Source organism: Clarias gariepinus, chromosome 23, assembly GCF_024256425.1.
Source record: "Clarias gariepinus isolate MV-2021 ecotype Netherlands chromosome 23, CGAR_prim_01v2, whole genome shotgun sequence".
NCBI classification, from domain to species: domain Eukaryota; kingdom Metazoa; phylum Chordata; class Actinopteri; order Siluriformes; family Clariidae; genus Clarias; species Clarias gariepinus.
In genome coordinates this window covers 11,257,132-11,273,964 of record NC_071122.1, presented here as the reverse complement: position 1 = coordinate 11,273,964, position 16,833 = coordinate 11,257,132, and the positions used below count along the sequence as shown (strand labels likewise).

The following is a 16,833-nucleotide window of genomic DNA, read 5'->3' as shown; positions in this document are numbered from 1 at the left end:
GTTTTTTTCTTCTCTAGAGCACACAGCACTGCTTATTTAGTCATCACCTGATCCTGCTGACACGTTAAAAAGTATGGATCGTATCAACGTTATGTGACTTTGATTTCACTCTTTGGCATACTTCGGAATAGAGCTGTCTTGCTGTACATAAAAGTACTTCAATTGCATGCTCTACTCTTGGTAAATCTGTACTTTCTCAAACAGAGATTTGCATATACCATTTGTATGTTAATACTGACCTCAAGTTCTTCCTGACAACCCATATTCCATTAAGATCATCCAATGCGTCGGCACACATTAAAACAATGCACTGATACATATTAATGCATTATAATGAGTTTTGCAAGTAGTGCACAAGTATAGAGTTTGGTATAGGTACACCAAAATTCATCATGATTAACAAGCAAAGTAATCACTATATCCTTTGATCTATCTATTCAGTTTGCAAGTTGAGAAGACTAACAATGCACTGGTGCATTAGGCCACAAAACAACCAGTCTGTAATGGTTCTGAAGAGGTATACTAAAGCCTACATTTTATCCATTACTTGTGCTAATACATTCAATATGACAAGCCACAACTTGTCAAGGACATGGTTTTGCAGTCATTAGCTAATGGAGGGCCCCTTTTCAGACATACATTAGAGTAAGGAGCCGTACTTGCAGGTTTATTATTGCCGCATTCATTATATGCTGCAAAAGGACCAGCTAACCTTGCACATGTAGCAATTTCATTCATTGCATGAGAAATGACAAAAGAAGGAGTAATCAGTATGCAATATTTTTCACCAAATAATGTAACCTGATTTCATGAATTGTTGATGTTGGCAAGGTATAACGGTAGGCTTATTTAAATTTATTTTGTTCAGTATAGGACATTCGGTTTGGTGTGCATTTTTAACCTTGGTGCGTTGGACAAATAAAGTGGAAAACTGAACCCACTAATGTTTGGGTTTTGTTAGCACCAAGCTAGGCAGCTAACTTGGATAAATGATGTATACCTTATATTTTACATTTAACAAACAAATATGTATGCATGGTGATTAATATAAAGCTCATACTTGTATATACAGTGTAGATCATTTAAAGGTAAGACGTTTTACATTGTTTGTTTCTAACGCTGTTCGCAGCCATGTTGATTTGACATCAAACTGTAAACAGGGATTTAACTCCTCAAATTAACTTCAGTTGTGGTGGCATTACACATCATGAAAGACTTGCTCCTTACGTATTCAGCAATTTATGGCCTGTAAGACTATACAGTAGGTATGTACAACAATCAGCCATAACATTAACACCTCTAGGTGAATTGCATGAGGGTGATTATTAATTATATTGCATTTAACTAGGACTGCAACTAATGATTATTTTAATAATCGATTAATCTGTCGATTATTCCCTAGGGTCCCCTAACCCTCTACCTCCGCTCGCTTTTTTAATTTTTATTTTTGCTTCGTCCTGTCTATGAGACGCCAAACTCTGCTAGCATGAGTGCGTGACACACGAATAATCAAATGTCTCCACATTGCACGACACAACAAATCAATTATGAAATTCGTTGCCAACGATTTTATTAATAGATTTTTATCGATTTTATCGATTCGCTGTTGCAGCCCTACATTAAACTAATGATAGGATCATGGGCATCCAAGGACCATCTACACCCGCGAGGACCAAAGGCCAGACTGGTCCCACAGAAAAGCCAATAAAACACAGACTGCCAAATTCCCCAACCCGACCAAGTACCCCCATCCACCAAGGCCCCCATCCCGTAACACAAAGGACCCAAAGGATGTGACAGACACACAACACATACACACCACCCAGCAAATAGTTTAAAATAAATATGATCAGCTAGCAACAAGTTATTTAACCCTAAATGATGGTCTGGGCAGCTTCTCATTTCTTAAATTTGTTCTTTTTTCTTTGTTTCTTTTGCCCTTGGGCCTTATTTTCAAGAAACACGGTATTTCATATCATTTATACGCAGACGACATTCAGATCCATTTATCGATCAGTGCTGGAGCTTCAAGCCCTAATCAATCCTTGGTACTCTGTCTAAAAGAGGTGATTAGCTGGTTAGAGGAAAACTGCCTGAAGTTAAATGCTAGCAAATCGGAAGTTCTGGTTTTCAAATTCAAATTCAAATTCAAATTTTATTTGTCACATACACAAACATACACAGTACGAAATGTAGTGAAATGTATTATACGACTGCCATTGACCCTAAAAGAGAGTTAAATTTTACAAATAAGAAATAAATATGAATAAAAGAAATGCGATAGAAATTAAATTACAAAATTAAATTAAACTAGGAAAAATAGAACTAAAAATAAAAATAGAAATGTGCTATGAAAAAATAGAACTAAAAATAAAAATAGAAATAGGATGTACAAAATAGAAATATACAGTGCAAATTGAAATATACTTTACGGTGTGTGCAAATATGCATGGAACAAAGTGTCTTAGTGCAGAGGTTATTAAATGGCGCTTTTCCACTGCATAGTACGGCACGGCACGGTTCAGTTCAGCTCACTTTTGGGGGGTTTTCCACTGGGAACAGTACCTGGTACCTGGTCCTTTTTTTAGTACCACCTCAGCCGAGGTTCCAAGCGCGCCGAACCGTTACCAAAACGTGACGTGTAAACTCTGCTGGTCACCGATTGGCCGGAAAAAATCGTCATTACTGCGTCACTGAACTTGCGACACGAGACACAACAGAACCACTAGTATTATTAGCAGAGCCAGCGAAGGATCGGACACACTTTTTTGTACTGTATTAACTAAAAAAAATGGCTGTTTCATGGTCTATTGAGGAAGTACAGACGTTCCTCTCGTTGGTAGCCGAGGAGCGGATCCAGCGAGAGCTTGATGGGGCGACGCGGAATGAAAAAGTTTTTCAGGAGGTCGCTAAGCTCTTGGCTGCACACGGCTACCATCGGACTTACAAACAGTGTAGGGACAAGTTAAAAAAAATGAAGAGCGACTACAGAGGTATAAAGGACCACAACAGCCGGAGTGGTTCAAACAGGCGGTCGTGGAAGTGGTTCGACCAAATGGACGCAATCTACGGAGGCAGACCAACGAGCAAAGGAAGGGAGGGTGCCCTGGACTCGGCCACGCCATTGTTGTTGGAGAACACGATCGAGGATGGTACGTTGTGTTTTTATAACGCTTGAAATCGTAACTTTACTGGTTTAATTGACCGTCGATGCTTATTTCATATCGCAATTTGACTGTAAAATCATGGCCTCAATGAAGCACGAACTCCTAGTAGCTAACATGTATCAGTGGTAGTGCTATTGTTCATGATGTTCATGTTTTTTTGTTGTTGTTGTGTTGCAGTAATTTGTGCATTCCCAACTGATTAGACAAACTTTTGCGTTTCAGACTCATTGTCCACGATAGATTCACTTGGACTTTCTACATGCAACGACGACGACTCCTCTTCCCAAGCGGTGCTAGCAGCGTCTCCACCACGCCCGCCAACACCATCGGCCTCCAGCTGCACGACGACACCGCAGCGTGTGTTAACGGGTACAATACTCATTTGATACTTCATATATCATAATATGTACAAATAGGATATCACAATATAGGATATATATCCTTATAAGCCGTGTCTCATGAATTACTGTTGCTTACCATAAATAGTTTAATACCATAAATAATATTATACAATACCATAGATACTGTAAATGTGATAGAGTAAAATCAAATGAATTTCAAAAATAATTTCTCTCATTTTCACTCCAATTTTCTATGCTTTGGTCCAGGCAAGAGGAAACGGAGCCTGCACCATCAGGAACATCTTGCTGCATTAAGAGAGATGCAGGTGGCAGACATTGAGCAGCAGGAGCTGAACCGTGCCCAGAGGGAGCGCCACTTGCAGATGGCACTGGAAGAGGCCAAACAAGCGAGGGAGCAGGAAGCGGCCTTGAGGGCAGAGGAACACTCTCAGACGGCTGCTTTCAATCAAGCATTCCTCAATGTTATGGGGATGCTTGTCCAGGCAATGAGTGGCCGACGGGAAGAAAACTCTCTCGCTGACTAATGCCATAGGTGTTTTGTTTTTGTGTTTGTTTTTTAATAATGTTTGCACTACATGTCTGCACACTGGTAACAGTTTCTTCTGTTAACGTTAAAATTTTTGTTCTACTTGTCTGTGTCTGTTGTGTGTCTGTTGTATGTCCGTTGTGCACTACGTACATGTGCACACTGTTTAAAGTTTACAGTTTATATTTTCACTATTTATATTTTTACTTTTTGCACTTTGTAGATTTTTAGTGTTTTTTGGTCATATTGTTAACTGTAAAATTGTGCTGTGCTTCAATAAAAATCTGATCAGATACATGTAGCCCAAGACAATATTTAAGATTTATTATTGTATGAGCAGGTAAAGTACCTCCTGATAAAGACAAATGGTTAATGCCGCCACAATACAAACCAAAAAAAAACAAGGAGTACATTGTAAAGTTTGAAATGGTGTTTAAAAAATTTATTGATAATACACTTTACAGAACATGCTACGTGAATAGTTAGCTACTCAAGTAACGCATCAGACCTGCACGGACATCCCTGCCCTCCTCCTCTACAGCCTGTGGCACTGCCACCACAGTCTCTGCTGCTGGGGGTAAATCCCAAGCATTCTCATAGGCCTCACCATGACTCTCACAAAGGTTATGTAAAGCACAACATGTCACCACCATGGACTTCACAAGGTTAACAGCACAGTCATTTCTTTTCATAATGCATCGCCATCTTCCTTTTAATCGACCAAAGGCATTTTCAACAACTACGCGTGCTCTGCAGATTTTCATGTTGTAGACCTGCTGTTCTGCTGTCAGGTGTCCAGTGTCAATAAATGGTTTTAAGAGCCAGTTCTGCAGGGGATAGGCAGAGTCTCCTAGAATGTAGTAGCCAGCATTCACCCCACCTATGTTTCTGGTGTTAGCTGGTATGTGGTTTCCACGGCTTGCCAACTCCCACAGTGTTGAAAGTCTCAAAACCCGAGCATCATGCAGGCTTCCAGGCAGTCCTGTGAAAACATTCCAGAAAAGTCCCTTTCCATCCACAACACCTTGAAGGATGATGGAGTGCCAGCCTTTACGGTTGAAATAGTCACAGTGATATTCCTCTGGTGCTATGATGGGGATGTGTGATCCATCAATAGAACCAATACAGTGTGGGAGCCCCCACCTGTTCTCAATGTAGGCAGCCATTTCTTTAAACTTTTCCTGATCTGGATAACGAATTAGCTCTGGGACCAACAGGGTTTCTGCTGCTGCACAGAACTCCTGAACACACCGACACACAGTTGTTATGCTTACACCAAAAAGATGTCCAACACTTCTGTACTCAGCACCTGTTGCAAGCTTCCACAGTGCGATGGCTATTCTTTTCTTTAAAGGTACACACACACGGAAGTTTGTGTCCCGTCGCTCCATCGCTGGACGCAGTTTGTTGCATAAGTGGATGAATGTTTCTTCAGACATTCTAAAGTTCTCCAGCCACTGAGTGTTTGTAAAACCGGGAACAATCACATCCCACCACTCTGAAGCACGGTTAAATGTCCAAACAGATGGTCTGTTCCGGCGACTTTTTTGCAAAATGTGGAAGATCTGTAATATACAGAATGTGCATTTTAATGTTACACTGGCAGTTAAGTTTATTATATGCTTAGCAACAGTGATAAAAGTTAGCTAGTGATGAGCTTTTTTTTAGATGCTTACCCTTGTGCGTCGCCGAGATAACAAGTTGTCGGTGTCTTCGTGTTGTTGTAAAAGTTCCCAAACTCGCTTGTCTTTTTTAGCTGTGTTTTCTTTGGCTGCCATCAGCCTCTTTTGAAACAAACTCCTTCGTCTTGCTGTTAAAAACATCCACATGCCGAGAATAAAGAACACCATTCCGTCCATATGCTCCATTGTTGTGTGTTTGTTGTGGCGCGTTTAGATGATGTCACGGCAGTAGAGGCGGCGCAACTATGACGACACGTGAATATTCACGGCCACTCTAATGCGGTACTAAACTGCAGTGGAAACGCAAACTGAGTCGAACTGAGCCGTGCGGTGTCGTGCCGAGCCGTGCCGAGCCGAGTCGTACCACGCAGTGGAAAAGCGCCAAAAGTGTCTTTGTGCACTGGTCCAGGATGTAAACGTAAAACTGTAAAATGTAGTGTAGTTGTGAAGGTAGGTGTGCAAAGTTATTAAAGTGTCTTTGTGCAATGGTCCAGGATGTAACGTACGACATGTAGTGTATATATGAAGGATGGTGAGCGTGTAATTGTCCATAGTGTTCATGGATGTAAGAAGATTGATAGATTTGACCAATTATGAAAATATTGTGTAGTTCTGCATAGTGGTGTGGTTGTGGTTGAGAGACCTTATCGCCTGCGGGAAGAAGCTCCTCCTCAGTCTCTCTGTGTTGGCCTTCAAGGAGCGGAATCGCTTCCCAGACCGCAACAGAGTAAACAGTCCGTTATTGGGGTGGCTGAGGTCCTTCACGATCTTCCTGGCCTTGGTCAAGCACCGCTTGTTGTAGATCGAGTGCAGGTCAGGGAGCTCGATGCGGATGATGCGCTCAGCTGATCGCACCACCCTCTGTAGAGCTCGTCTGTCCTGCATGGTGCTGTTCCCGAACCAGGTCGTGATATTTCCCGTCAGGATGCTCTCGATGGTGCAGGAGTAGAAATTCCTGAGCACCTTGGAGGGCAGTCTAAAGTCTCTCAAGCGTCTGAGGTGGTAGAGACGCTGCCGGGCCTTTTTTACCACGGTGTTGATGTGACAGGACCATGCCAGGTCCTGCGTGATGTGAACACCGAGGTATCTGAAGCTGTCCACTCTCTCCACTGGGCTCCTGTTGATGACGGGGGTCTGGTAGTTCCTCACCTGCTTTGTACTAAAGTCCACTATCAGCTCCTTTGTCTTACTGACGTTCAGGAGGAGATTGTTCCTCTGGCACCAGTTCTCCAGATTTCCAACCTCCTCCAGGTAGGCCGTCTCATCATTGTTCGTGATCAGGCCCACCACAACAGTGTCGTCAGCAAACTTGATGATGGTGGTGGAGCTGGTAGTGGCCACGCAGTCGTGGGTGTACAGAGAGTACAGCAGGGGGCTCAGAACACAACCCTGGGGGGCTCCAGTGCTGAGAGTGAGAGGGGCTGAGACATGTCCGCCCATCCTTACTGCCTGTGGTCTGCCAGTTAGGAAGTTGGAGATCCACTGACACATAGATGAGCTGAGTCCCAGGTGCTCCAGCTTGGTGGTAAGTGTGGAGGGAATTATGGTATTAAATGCAGAACTGTAGTCGATGAAGAGCATTTTCACATAATTCCCCCTCCGAGTGTCCAGGTGAGTGAGAGATGTATGGAGGAGATGAGAGATTGCATCGTCCGTGGAACGGTTTGGACGATAAGCAAACTGTAGTGGGTCGAGTGTGTTTGGTAGTGAAGAGATGATGAAGTCTCTGACCAGGCGTTCAAAGCACTTCATCACTACTGAAGTGAGGGCTACAGGGCGATAGTCATTGAGTGAAGCAGGATGAGGTTTCTTTGGGACAGGAACAATGATGGACTCTTTGAAGCATGTGGGGATCACCGACTGAGATAAAGAGATGTTGAATATCTCAGTGAACACAGGTGCTAGCTGGTCTGCGCAGGCTCTGAGGAGACGGCCTGAGATGCCGTCTGGTCCTGCTGCTTTCCTGGTGTTCACTCTCTTGAAGGCTCTCCTCACGTCATGCTCGGTGATGATGAACGCGCTTCCGGTGCTGGCAGTGACTTCCTGTCTGCAGCCGTTAGCGCCGCTAGCATTAGCATCGCTAGCGTCCTTAGCTGCAGCCTCGAAGCGAGCATAGAAAGTGTTCAGCTCATCTGCCAGAGACACGTCTGCGTTTATCATACCGGATGTTGGTGCTTTATAATCCGTTATTGTTCTCAATCCCTGCCACAGGCTCCTAGAGTCACTCTGTTGGAGTTGTGACTCTAGTTTTCTCCCGTAGCGCTGCTTCGCCTCTTTCACCGCCTTCCGGACGCTGTATGACGCAGCCTTGTATGGTTCCATGTCCCCCGACGCGAGTCCCGTGTTGTAGGCAGCGGTGCGAGATCTCAGAGCGTCGCGGATGGTTTTATCCACCCACGGCTTCTGGTTGGGAAACGTTTTAATAGTCTTTTTTTCTACGGTATCGTCCGCTAATTTCCCGATGAATCCCACAACCGCTTCCGTAAACACGCTGACGTCACCATCGGAGCTGTTTCTGAACATGTCCCAGTCTGCGTCATCGAGTGCGTCCTGTAACGCGGCCACCGATTGGTCCGTCCAGCGCGCGACCTCCCTCTGAACCGGAACTTCCTGTTTCAGCCTTTGTTTGTATTTTGGCATGAGGAAGATGGCGGCGTGGTCGGATTTACCAAACGGTGGACAAGATTGTGCCTTGTAGCCGTCCTTGACCGTTGTATAGCAGTGGTCCAGTGTCCTTTCGCCCCTGGTGGGGCAAGTGATGTGCTGATAAAAGTTTGGCGCTGCACGTTTGAGGTTGGCACTATTAAAGTCCCCCGCCACAATAAGCGCAGCGTCCCGGTGTTGTGTTTGTTGCTGTGTGAGTGCCTCATGCAGCTCGCATAAGGCAGTGTCCGTTTCGGGATGAACAATGATGACAGGGATTTAACCGACTTTCTTGGCTCTTGGGAAACATATGTCCAACCCAAAATAAGAAATGTAGGTGTAATTTTGTAATTGACTCTGCTCTTATGTTCAATCATCAGGTCAAAAATGTGGTAAAAAATTGCCATTACCAGTTAAGGATTATTGCGAAAATAAAGTCTTTTCTGTCTGTTCCCGACTTAGAAAAAGTGATTCATGCATTCATCTTTATTGTAATGCTCTTTATGTAGGTATCAGTCAATCACTTATTTCGAAGCTGCAGATGGTTCAAAATGCTGCAGCGAGGCTCCTCACTGGTGTCAAGAAAAGGGAGCACATTACTCCGGTTCTAAAAAGGCTTCATTGGCTTCCTGTGAAACATCGAATCCAGTACAAGATGTTGTTGTACGTTTATAAAGATCTTCATGAGTTGGCCCCAGAATATTTTAAGGATTTGGTGCGTATGAACTCTTGTAAAGCACAAAGGTATTTCAATTGTTTTCAGTTGTTGGTACCGAGAACTCGCCTTAAAACAGAAGGGGATCAAGCCTTTTCAGTTGTTGGTCCTAGATTGTGGAATGCGCTCTCCCCTGATGTTAAATCTGCATCCTCAGTTGAGGTTTTTAAATCGCGTGTTAAAACGTGCATGCGCTTTTAATTCTTGACTTTGCCATTGCATGTTATGTATGTTATATATTTTATTCCATTTTATAATTTCTTGGATGTTCAGTCCTTTGGTCTATATTGTAGCATAAAGGGCTCTATAAATAAATGAGACTTGAGACTTGACTTAAGACTAGACTTAAACAAATATGTGGTTCATGACAAAGATATTCCTGTTTTTAAAGGGCCAAATAATTGGCCTGCATCAAAAAGAGAAACAGGGATAAGGAAGTTGCTGAAACTACTAAAATTGTTTTAAGAACTGAAAAACACATTATTAAAATCTGGAAGCATAGTGGTGAACCATTAACTTCGAGGAAGAAATGTGGTCGGAAAAACATCCTAAATGACCCTGATGGGAGATCACTTAAAGGCTTAGTGGGGGGAAAAAACAGTAGGACTCACAATTATGTTTAATAGTAAAAATAAAAGCATTTTCAAACTTACAATAGGAAAAAAAAACTCAATAAATTGGGACTAAACAGCAGTGTAAGCCTTAAAATACACTTATCAGTGATGCTTGAAGCATGAAGCATTACCTGCACCCTACAGAGGTTGCACAGGCACTTAAACTCCTCCAGGATGAAGGTTTGCTTTGTCTTCCAGCACAGTTTCAAGAGCACGTAGGAGACTCCAGGAGACAGGCACTTTCTGGACAGTAGAAGCAAACAGTATGGGCGGTAGAACGTCCTTAACACATCAGTAGGACAGGTATCTGGTCATTTGTGCAAGGAGGAACAGGATGACCACTGCCTGAGCCGAACAAAATGTGAATTTCGCCCCACTGTGGTAAATGTCTCTGACTAAACAATTGGAAACAGACCTCATGATGGTGGCCTGAGGGTCGGACATCTTCTAGTAGACTCAGGAGACCTTCCATCGTCTCATTAAGAGGATGCCCCAACGATGGGGGGCAAGCATAAAAGCACAAAGGGGTAATATAAACTACTGTACAATACCATTTTTAATTGCTGTAATGAAATTACAGCAAAATTATCAGTATTTGAAATTCCAAAAAGTGGTGTGGGACCCTTCCTTCACTTTTTTTTTTTTATATAAATGACTCGTTATCTGAGTGGTTGGTTTTTCACCTTCTCTTTTTTTTGGATACAAAACCGAGACTTCCAGCTCCATGCTTTTATTTCTTTCTTTTTTTAAATATGCCTGGCATCTAGTCTGTCCTAGACTTGTAAGGCTGGCTTGGAGTTAGGGATGGGGAGGGTGGGTTTTGTAACGGGTTTATAAATGCAGTATGATACTTTATGTGCAAGTGTACAAGAGCAAGCACACATGTGTGTTTGAAATTAATAAAAATATTATTATATTATATAACTACAGCCATCTGTAGGTTCTTCATTTTCTTTTCTATCAAACGATGTGGTATAAAACATTACCCAGTCCATATCAGTACAGATATCCAGCATGATTTTCTTCCCCATTGAGATTTAATGTGTTTTCAAAGTGTTCCTTTAATTTGAGCAGTATGTATAAATGAACAATAAGTTTTTTGCCATTTGGTCTCTATACCTTCTCCACACTGATGTGTGACTCATAGGCTCTTGGGTTTTGTATGAAAATAGAAGGGAGCAATTGTGACAAAGTTACCAGAAGACCTTATTTTTTTCAGCAGAGTACTACAGCAGAGGGAAAAAAGCTTTGGCCATATACAAAAAAATGCAATGTAAAAGATGACATGAATACACAAAAGCATTTATTTAAAAAAGCTATAAAGTTATAAAACATACATAGTCTTAATGTGAAAACTTTTTGCTTGAAAAAAATCAGTAGTGTTAGATACATTATAAGTATTTTATAAGTAAAACAGCTGGGAGGTTTTACTGAGCATGCTGGACAATATGCTGGAGTTCTTTAGGTACTGTAACTTTATTTGTCTGTTAGGTTATATGTTGCTTTTTTTTTTTTTTTTTTTTTCACAGCCATGCAAATATTCTTCTGTAATTTTTAAGTTATGTTTTAAAATATTAAATGGTTTTGTACATAATAGTGCAGACATAATAATCATACTGCATTTAACCAAATTTGTACTAAATTTCTGATTTCTGTCACTTCTGTTGGAAAAAAGAATGAACTGTGCACAGACAGCAGTGATGTGATGCACAGGGACACTGACTGAAGTGTTTTATGATTGATTTGTTTGTTTCTATCAGCATGCTGACAGCAGCATCATTCTTTTCACTTTTGTAAAAGAGTTGTTGTTAGTCTTCCGGCTGTTCCCATCAAGGGGTTGCCACAGCGGACCATCGTATCCGGACACAACTTGGCTCAGGTTTAATGCTGGATGAGTACTTTTATTTAATTCTTTTGTTTCTTTTGTTTACTTTTTCATACAAAAAGCATTGTTGGGTTTCTTTTTCTTGAACCATGAGCTCATAAAGTTAGCAGGTTAATAATTATTCCTGGTATATCAGTGAAATGTAAAAAATGATTTTCTTCCCTGCAGTGGTGGATAAGGTGAAATTGTAAAATTAAGTATTGTTTTGTGTGCAAGTGTGTCTCCATCCTCTATTTATAGCACAAATGATTCATTAAAATAATAAATTTATACTTATCTTTAACTAGGAATCAGCAAAATGGCATAAAGATTTAAAAAAAAAAACACAATTAGATGTGCAGGCTTTTCTTAGTTATCTCAAGAGAAGCTTAATGTCAGAAATATCTCTCGGTAGCACAGATAATGAAGTAATTAATGCATCTCCTAATTAAAACGTGTTCCTGTTAAAATCCCTTCCAACTGCAGATTGATGCACTAGTCTCGTAACCATGTAGCTCATTTGATTCCTGAATAGCATTATTCTACACAGCAGCTCTGAGCTTTCATTTCACATCATTTAGAACCATGGTGAGAGCCTGGTGAGCCTAGAGACGATGTTCTTCACTTTCAATCTCAAATCAAATGTATCTTTACGACTTAATTAATGGCAATAAACATAAGCAGTGCAATTTGTTGCAGTTAACGGGATAGTTCAGGTTTTTTTTTTCTCAAGTCTGTCTTAAATCAAATTTAAGATGAATATAAGTATTATATTTACACTCACAGAATCTGAGTACAATGTAATGCATTCTAAAGTTCTGATTAGACTCATGTGAATCTTCTGCATTGCTACTGAGCTACATCAAGTCAGTATCTTATGACTCCATAAGTTATGGTTTATTTAGTACAATTATTTTCTTTCTTTGGAAATAGCCTCATGCCTACAGTAGTTCCGGATAGCCATATGGCTTTACATGGAACAAAGATTGTGGAATTTGGCTCTGATTACTTACGCACCAGGTGACAAACTTCATGGTCAATGTGCAGACAGGAAAGTTTTAACAATAAGATCCATGGTAATATTCGTATATGTACCTCAGTTTTGATTTAACACAGATTTGTTTAAATTGTCAACTCTAAAAACCTAAAATGTAAAAATGAACTGAGCATACTAGATCACAAAAGGGTTTTATATAATATGCAGTACTGTGCAAAAGTCTTACATTCCATATTATGTATAGTACAAATGGTGTTATCATTTCTGTATTGTGATGTTTAAAATCATTCACTATTTACAAACAAAAGTTAAAAATTAGTTACTAAATAACATTACAGAAGAATATTGACATGCCCGTAATAAAGGAAACATATTACATCACAGACTATTCCTCAAATAGAAAAAAAACCCTCTAAAAATAGAGTTTTGTATAAAATGAGCATGTGACCGTTACTTGAGAACTACTCACATTCTCCAGCACGCTCAGTAAAACCTAATAGCGGTTTCACTTACAGTATTGTGTAAATGCCTGGGGCAATACCATAGGCATACCAAAGCAAAGATGTCTTTATAGAAATGTATTTTATGTTGAAATGTTTTTAAGGAGCACTGAAGAGTAATAAAAAAATACAGTAAATATGTGGTGTGAAAACTATTTGCTTGTAGATAATTAGTAGTGTTATAAAACTGCACAAATCTGTATCCAAGTAAAATCCAAGAGGTTTTACTGTGCCTGCTGGAAAGTATGTCAGAGTTCTCCTGGTAACTTTGTCACTGTTACTTCTTTCAATTTCTTTTTTCTTTCTTTCTTTTTATAAATTTAGTCCTGTCCAATTCTTTTTTTCCCCAATTTTATCCATAAAATCTAGTAGTGTCCAATTCCCTTCCCGTCACCAGTCGACCTCTTTTTTTTCGAACTGCTCGCTCACGCACCGTTGGGGGCGGCGTCACCTACTCTGAGGCCAGCGCTATCCGCTCCCTGTGATACGTTACAGAATCACCCGGGAACCGAACCAGCGATCTCCGGATGATAGGGCGAGCACTTCACTCGGAGGCCCCGTCTACTCCTTTCAATTTCTATGCAAAATCCTACCATAAAGATCCTACATTAGGTTTTTGGTTTCCATTTGAAAACTGGTGTTATCTAAGATGTTTCTTTATGATCTTTACAGTCATGTTAATATTCTTCTGTAATGTTATTTATTTATTAATTTATACGTTATGTATAGAAATATTGAATAGTGTCCATAATAATGCAGACAAAATAAACAAATACAACAACATTTGTACTAAAGATAATATAATGGCTAAGACTTTTTCTTGGTATTGTATGTCAATGAGAACCATTGCTCTATTAATAACATCAATATGTTGCCGTAAAAAAAGTCATATAAAATGTTCTCAGCAAAAATAATCCTATCTTTTCTATTAACTACAAAACATTATTTAGAGGAGCAGTTTAAACAAAGAGTGCCAAAAAGCATCACATGTTGGTAATGGATTGAGTCAACTTATTATCCATGTAATACCGTTACTACAGTATGGTATGTGATCCAACATGTGAACGCTACAACCTAAATTAAACTTGATCATTTTAGGGCTTGAGGAAAATAATTTATGTTAAACTTATCAATTAACATGTATGAGAAGTGTAGGATGGTCTACAGGGAGAAATTCAGAGGAATGACTGGAGCCGAGTACACTTATTTTCTTTATATTGACTGAAAGGGAATTTCTCTGAAGACTCATAAAAGCTCTGGTGCTTCTGATCGTGTGCCATGTGAAGTCTCTGACTTTCCTCATTAGCCACTTTGTTTACAGGGGTTCCGCTTTACAAAACACAGTCACACTGGTGCAAACTTTGCAAAGATGATATAGAATCCTTATCTTATTACACTATGCCTTATGTATTATCGTGCCATAGCCTTGTGATAAACTTGTTGTTCTTTTAGACACTACACATAAGGACTGATCATGCCAAATGCCAGGCTTTAGTGACAACCTGATCGACCCGATCAAATAAGTCTTTCAACTGGTCTTGAATTATATCCTTTAACATATTACCCAGGTGGCCAGAGGTGTATTGATTGCAGCCCACAAGGAAAATAAATCTTCCACCTTCTCTGCAGGACTCTATAATCTGTCACTGACAACTCAGCTCCATATGACTTTTAGACCCTGAAGCACACTAAGAAACAAACTGCACTTCAAAAGTGACTGATTGTGGGTGACAAATGTGTTAGAGGCCATAAGCGCTAAAAGCATTCATCACAACACAAGGCATATTGAGCAAACATTCAGTTCTGGTTTAGTATCAATCGAAGCTTTAGTTTTAGCAGTTCCATTTTAATGCTTCATATTAGTAGCGAAATACTGGTTAAGGTCATTAAATCAGTTTTGCTTTTGGAAATCATGGATCAAGGATCATGAATCTAATAGCTAAATGTCTTTTATATAAATCCCTAAAATTTCTCTGCCATAACACATTTTCTCGATTGAGAATACTGAATAAACACTTATATCAAAGAGAAACTTGCTTATGCTTTAGAGGGAATTTTGCTGCCATTATTAACAAAACAGAAGTGGTTACGACATTAGGGGTTGCAAAATATTTTTGTGACAATTATGAAAATTGTTTTGCCAAGGCCTTAATCTGCACCAGATCTCAATCTATTCTAATTATTTCCATTAGTGACACTAGCAAATCATGAGGGTCTGTGAGTTCACAGAAGTCGAAAATTGGTAAACAAGCAACTGCATGAGCAGTTTGAAAAGATTGCCTGGCTTCATTTGTCTCGGAGGAAGCAGTTCTCAGAATAAACAGTAAGTATGTAGCACCTTTTACATTACATTTACATTTCAGCATTTGGGAGACACTCTCTTATTCAGAGCGACTTACATTTTTATCTCATTATACATCTGAGCAGTTTTTTGAGGGTCTTGCTCAAGGGGCCAACAGGGACAATCCGACACTTTCACAAAGTGCTGCAAATAAAATATATAAAATGCACATTAAAATACATTTTACAAAACAGGTACATAGCCTAGTTAAACTTAAAATAATCACAGTAAAATAATTAACACAATTATCCTAATACAGAACAAATATTTATTTTTTTAAAGCAAAGTGTTTTAAACATTGGGAATCACCAGGGACTAGCCGATATCACAATTTAGTAAGTTTTACGTTTTTATAAACACCCAGATTCAATAAAGCTTTTTTAAGACCTTGAACCTTAAACCAAAAAAAAGAAGTTGAGTTGTAACTTGAAAGTTTTATACCTTAGCTTAATTTAGCTTTACCTTAAATTTAATACAGCTTTTGAACCTGAGAAATTAAATGTAGCCCATTATTTGTAACATTATTTTTCTCACTTAAAAAACAAGGGTAGCATTTAAAGAATACAAAAGAACTTCAAATTTTAACATTCAATTTTTAAATTAAATAAAAAGACTCACCATAATTCCACTACTAACTTTACAAACTTTCACACTTACCACATGGGATGTGATTATATTAAATAAAAATGGTGATATTTCACTACCTCAAATAACTTTAAAGTCTCAAAACCCAACTTGATTTTGAGCATGGGTTGCACAGTTGCATGCAAATGGTTACAGCAGCTTCTAACTGAGTTCGTGACTAATTTAGCTCACGATGTTGTGAGACTGGTATAAGCAGGTGTATTGAGTGGGTTTTTGAGACTAATTCGCTTGCAGAGTGTGGAGAAAAGAGGCTTTTTTTTTTAAACACTCACATTTTGATAATGTAACAACATAAAAATGCATTTCTGTTGCACTGTTTGGTAGCTCCTGTGCTCGGCACAGAATCAGTTATATTTAAGGCTGATTGGCTAATCATGAGTCATGGGCAATTAAACTAAAAACCAACTAATTCTGGTCATGAGTCGATCGACTGGTGCTTCTTTATTATAAAGGTAAAACTTTTTTTAGTGGACAATCTCAAGTCCATCAGGAGGGCATTTCAAAGTCTTGATATTACAACCACAAATGCATAATTCTACTGAATCTTACATCTTATGGATAGAAGATATAGGTTTTGTGAAAAGGACCTGACAAACAGAATATGGACAAGGAGTTTCATAATATTTAGGGGCCTAACTGTGCAATATTTTCAAGATTAAAACTCAGATTTCATAATAAACACAATATTCCAGTGGCTTGTTAGCCCAAACCAGTTGACATGCTGCCATTCTGGGCAGAATGTACATTGCTTAGAGATGCCTAGTCACCCTTTGCCTT

General features: G+C 39.7%; 2 protein-coding genes across 2 annotated transcripts in view; one reads left to right on the top strand and one right to left on the bottom strand.

The window, feature by feature from the left end:
• LOC128510924 (uncharacterized) overlaps nucleotides 1-3,178 on the top strand; it is a 236,230-nt gene extending 233,052 nt beyond the window's left edge. Inside the window, exon 2 of the mRNA XM_053483462.1 lies at nucleotides 2,816-3,178. Within this exon, the coding sequence (XP_053339437.1) occupies nucleotides 2,816-3,178 (363 nt within the window). The remainder of the gene's footprint in view (nucleotides 1-2,815) is intronic.
• Nucleotides 3,179-4,537: 1,359 nt separating this feature from the next.
• LOC128510923 (uncharacterized) overlaps nucleotides 4,538-16,833 on the bottom strand; it is a 42,343-nt gene continuing 30,047 nt past the window's right edge. The window contains exons 2-3 of the mRNA XM_053483460.1: nucleotides 5,732-5,865; nucleotides 4,538-5,620 (exon numbers count right to left, since the gene is read on the bottom strand). Coding sequence (XP_053339435.1) covers nucleotides 4,538-5,620; nucleotides 5,732-5,865 — 1,217 coding nt within the window. The remainder of the gene's footprint in view (nucleotides 5,621-5,731; nucleotides 5,866-16,833) is intronic.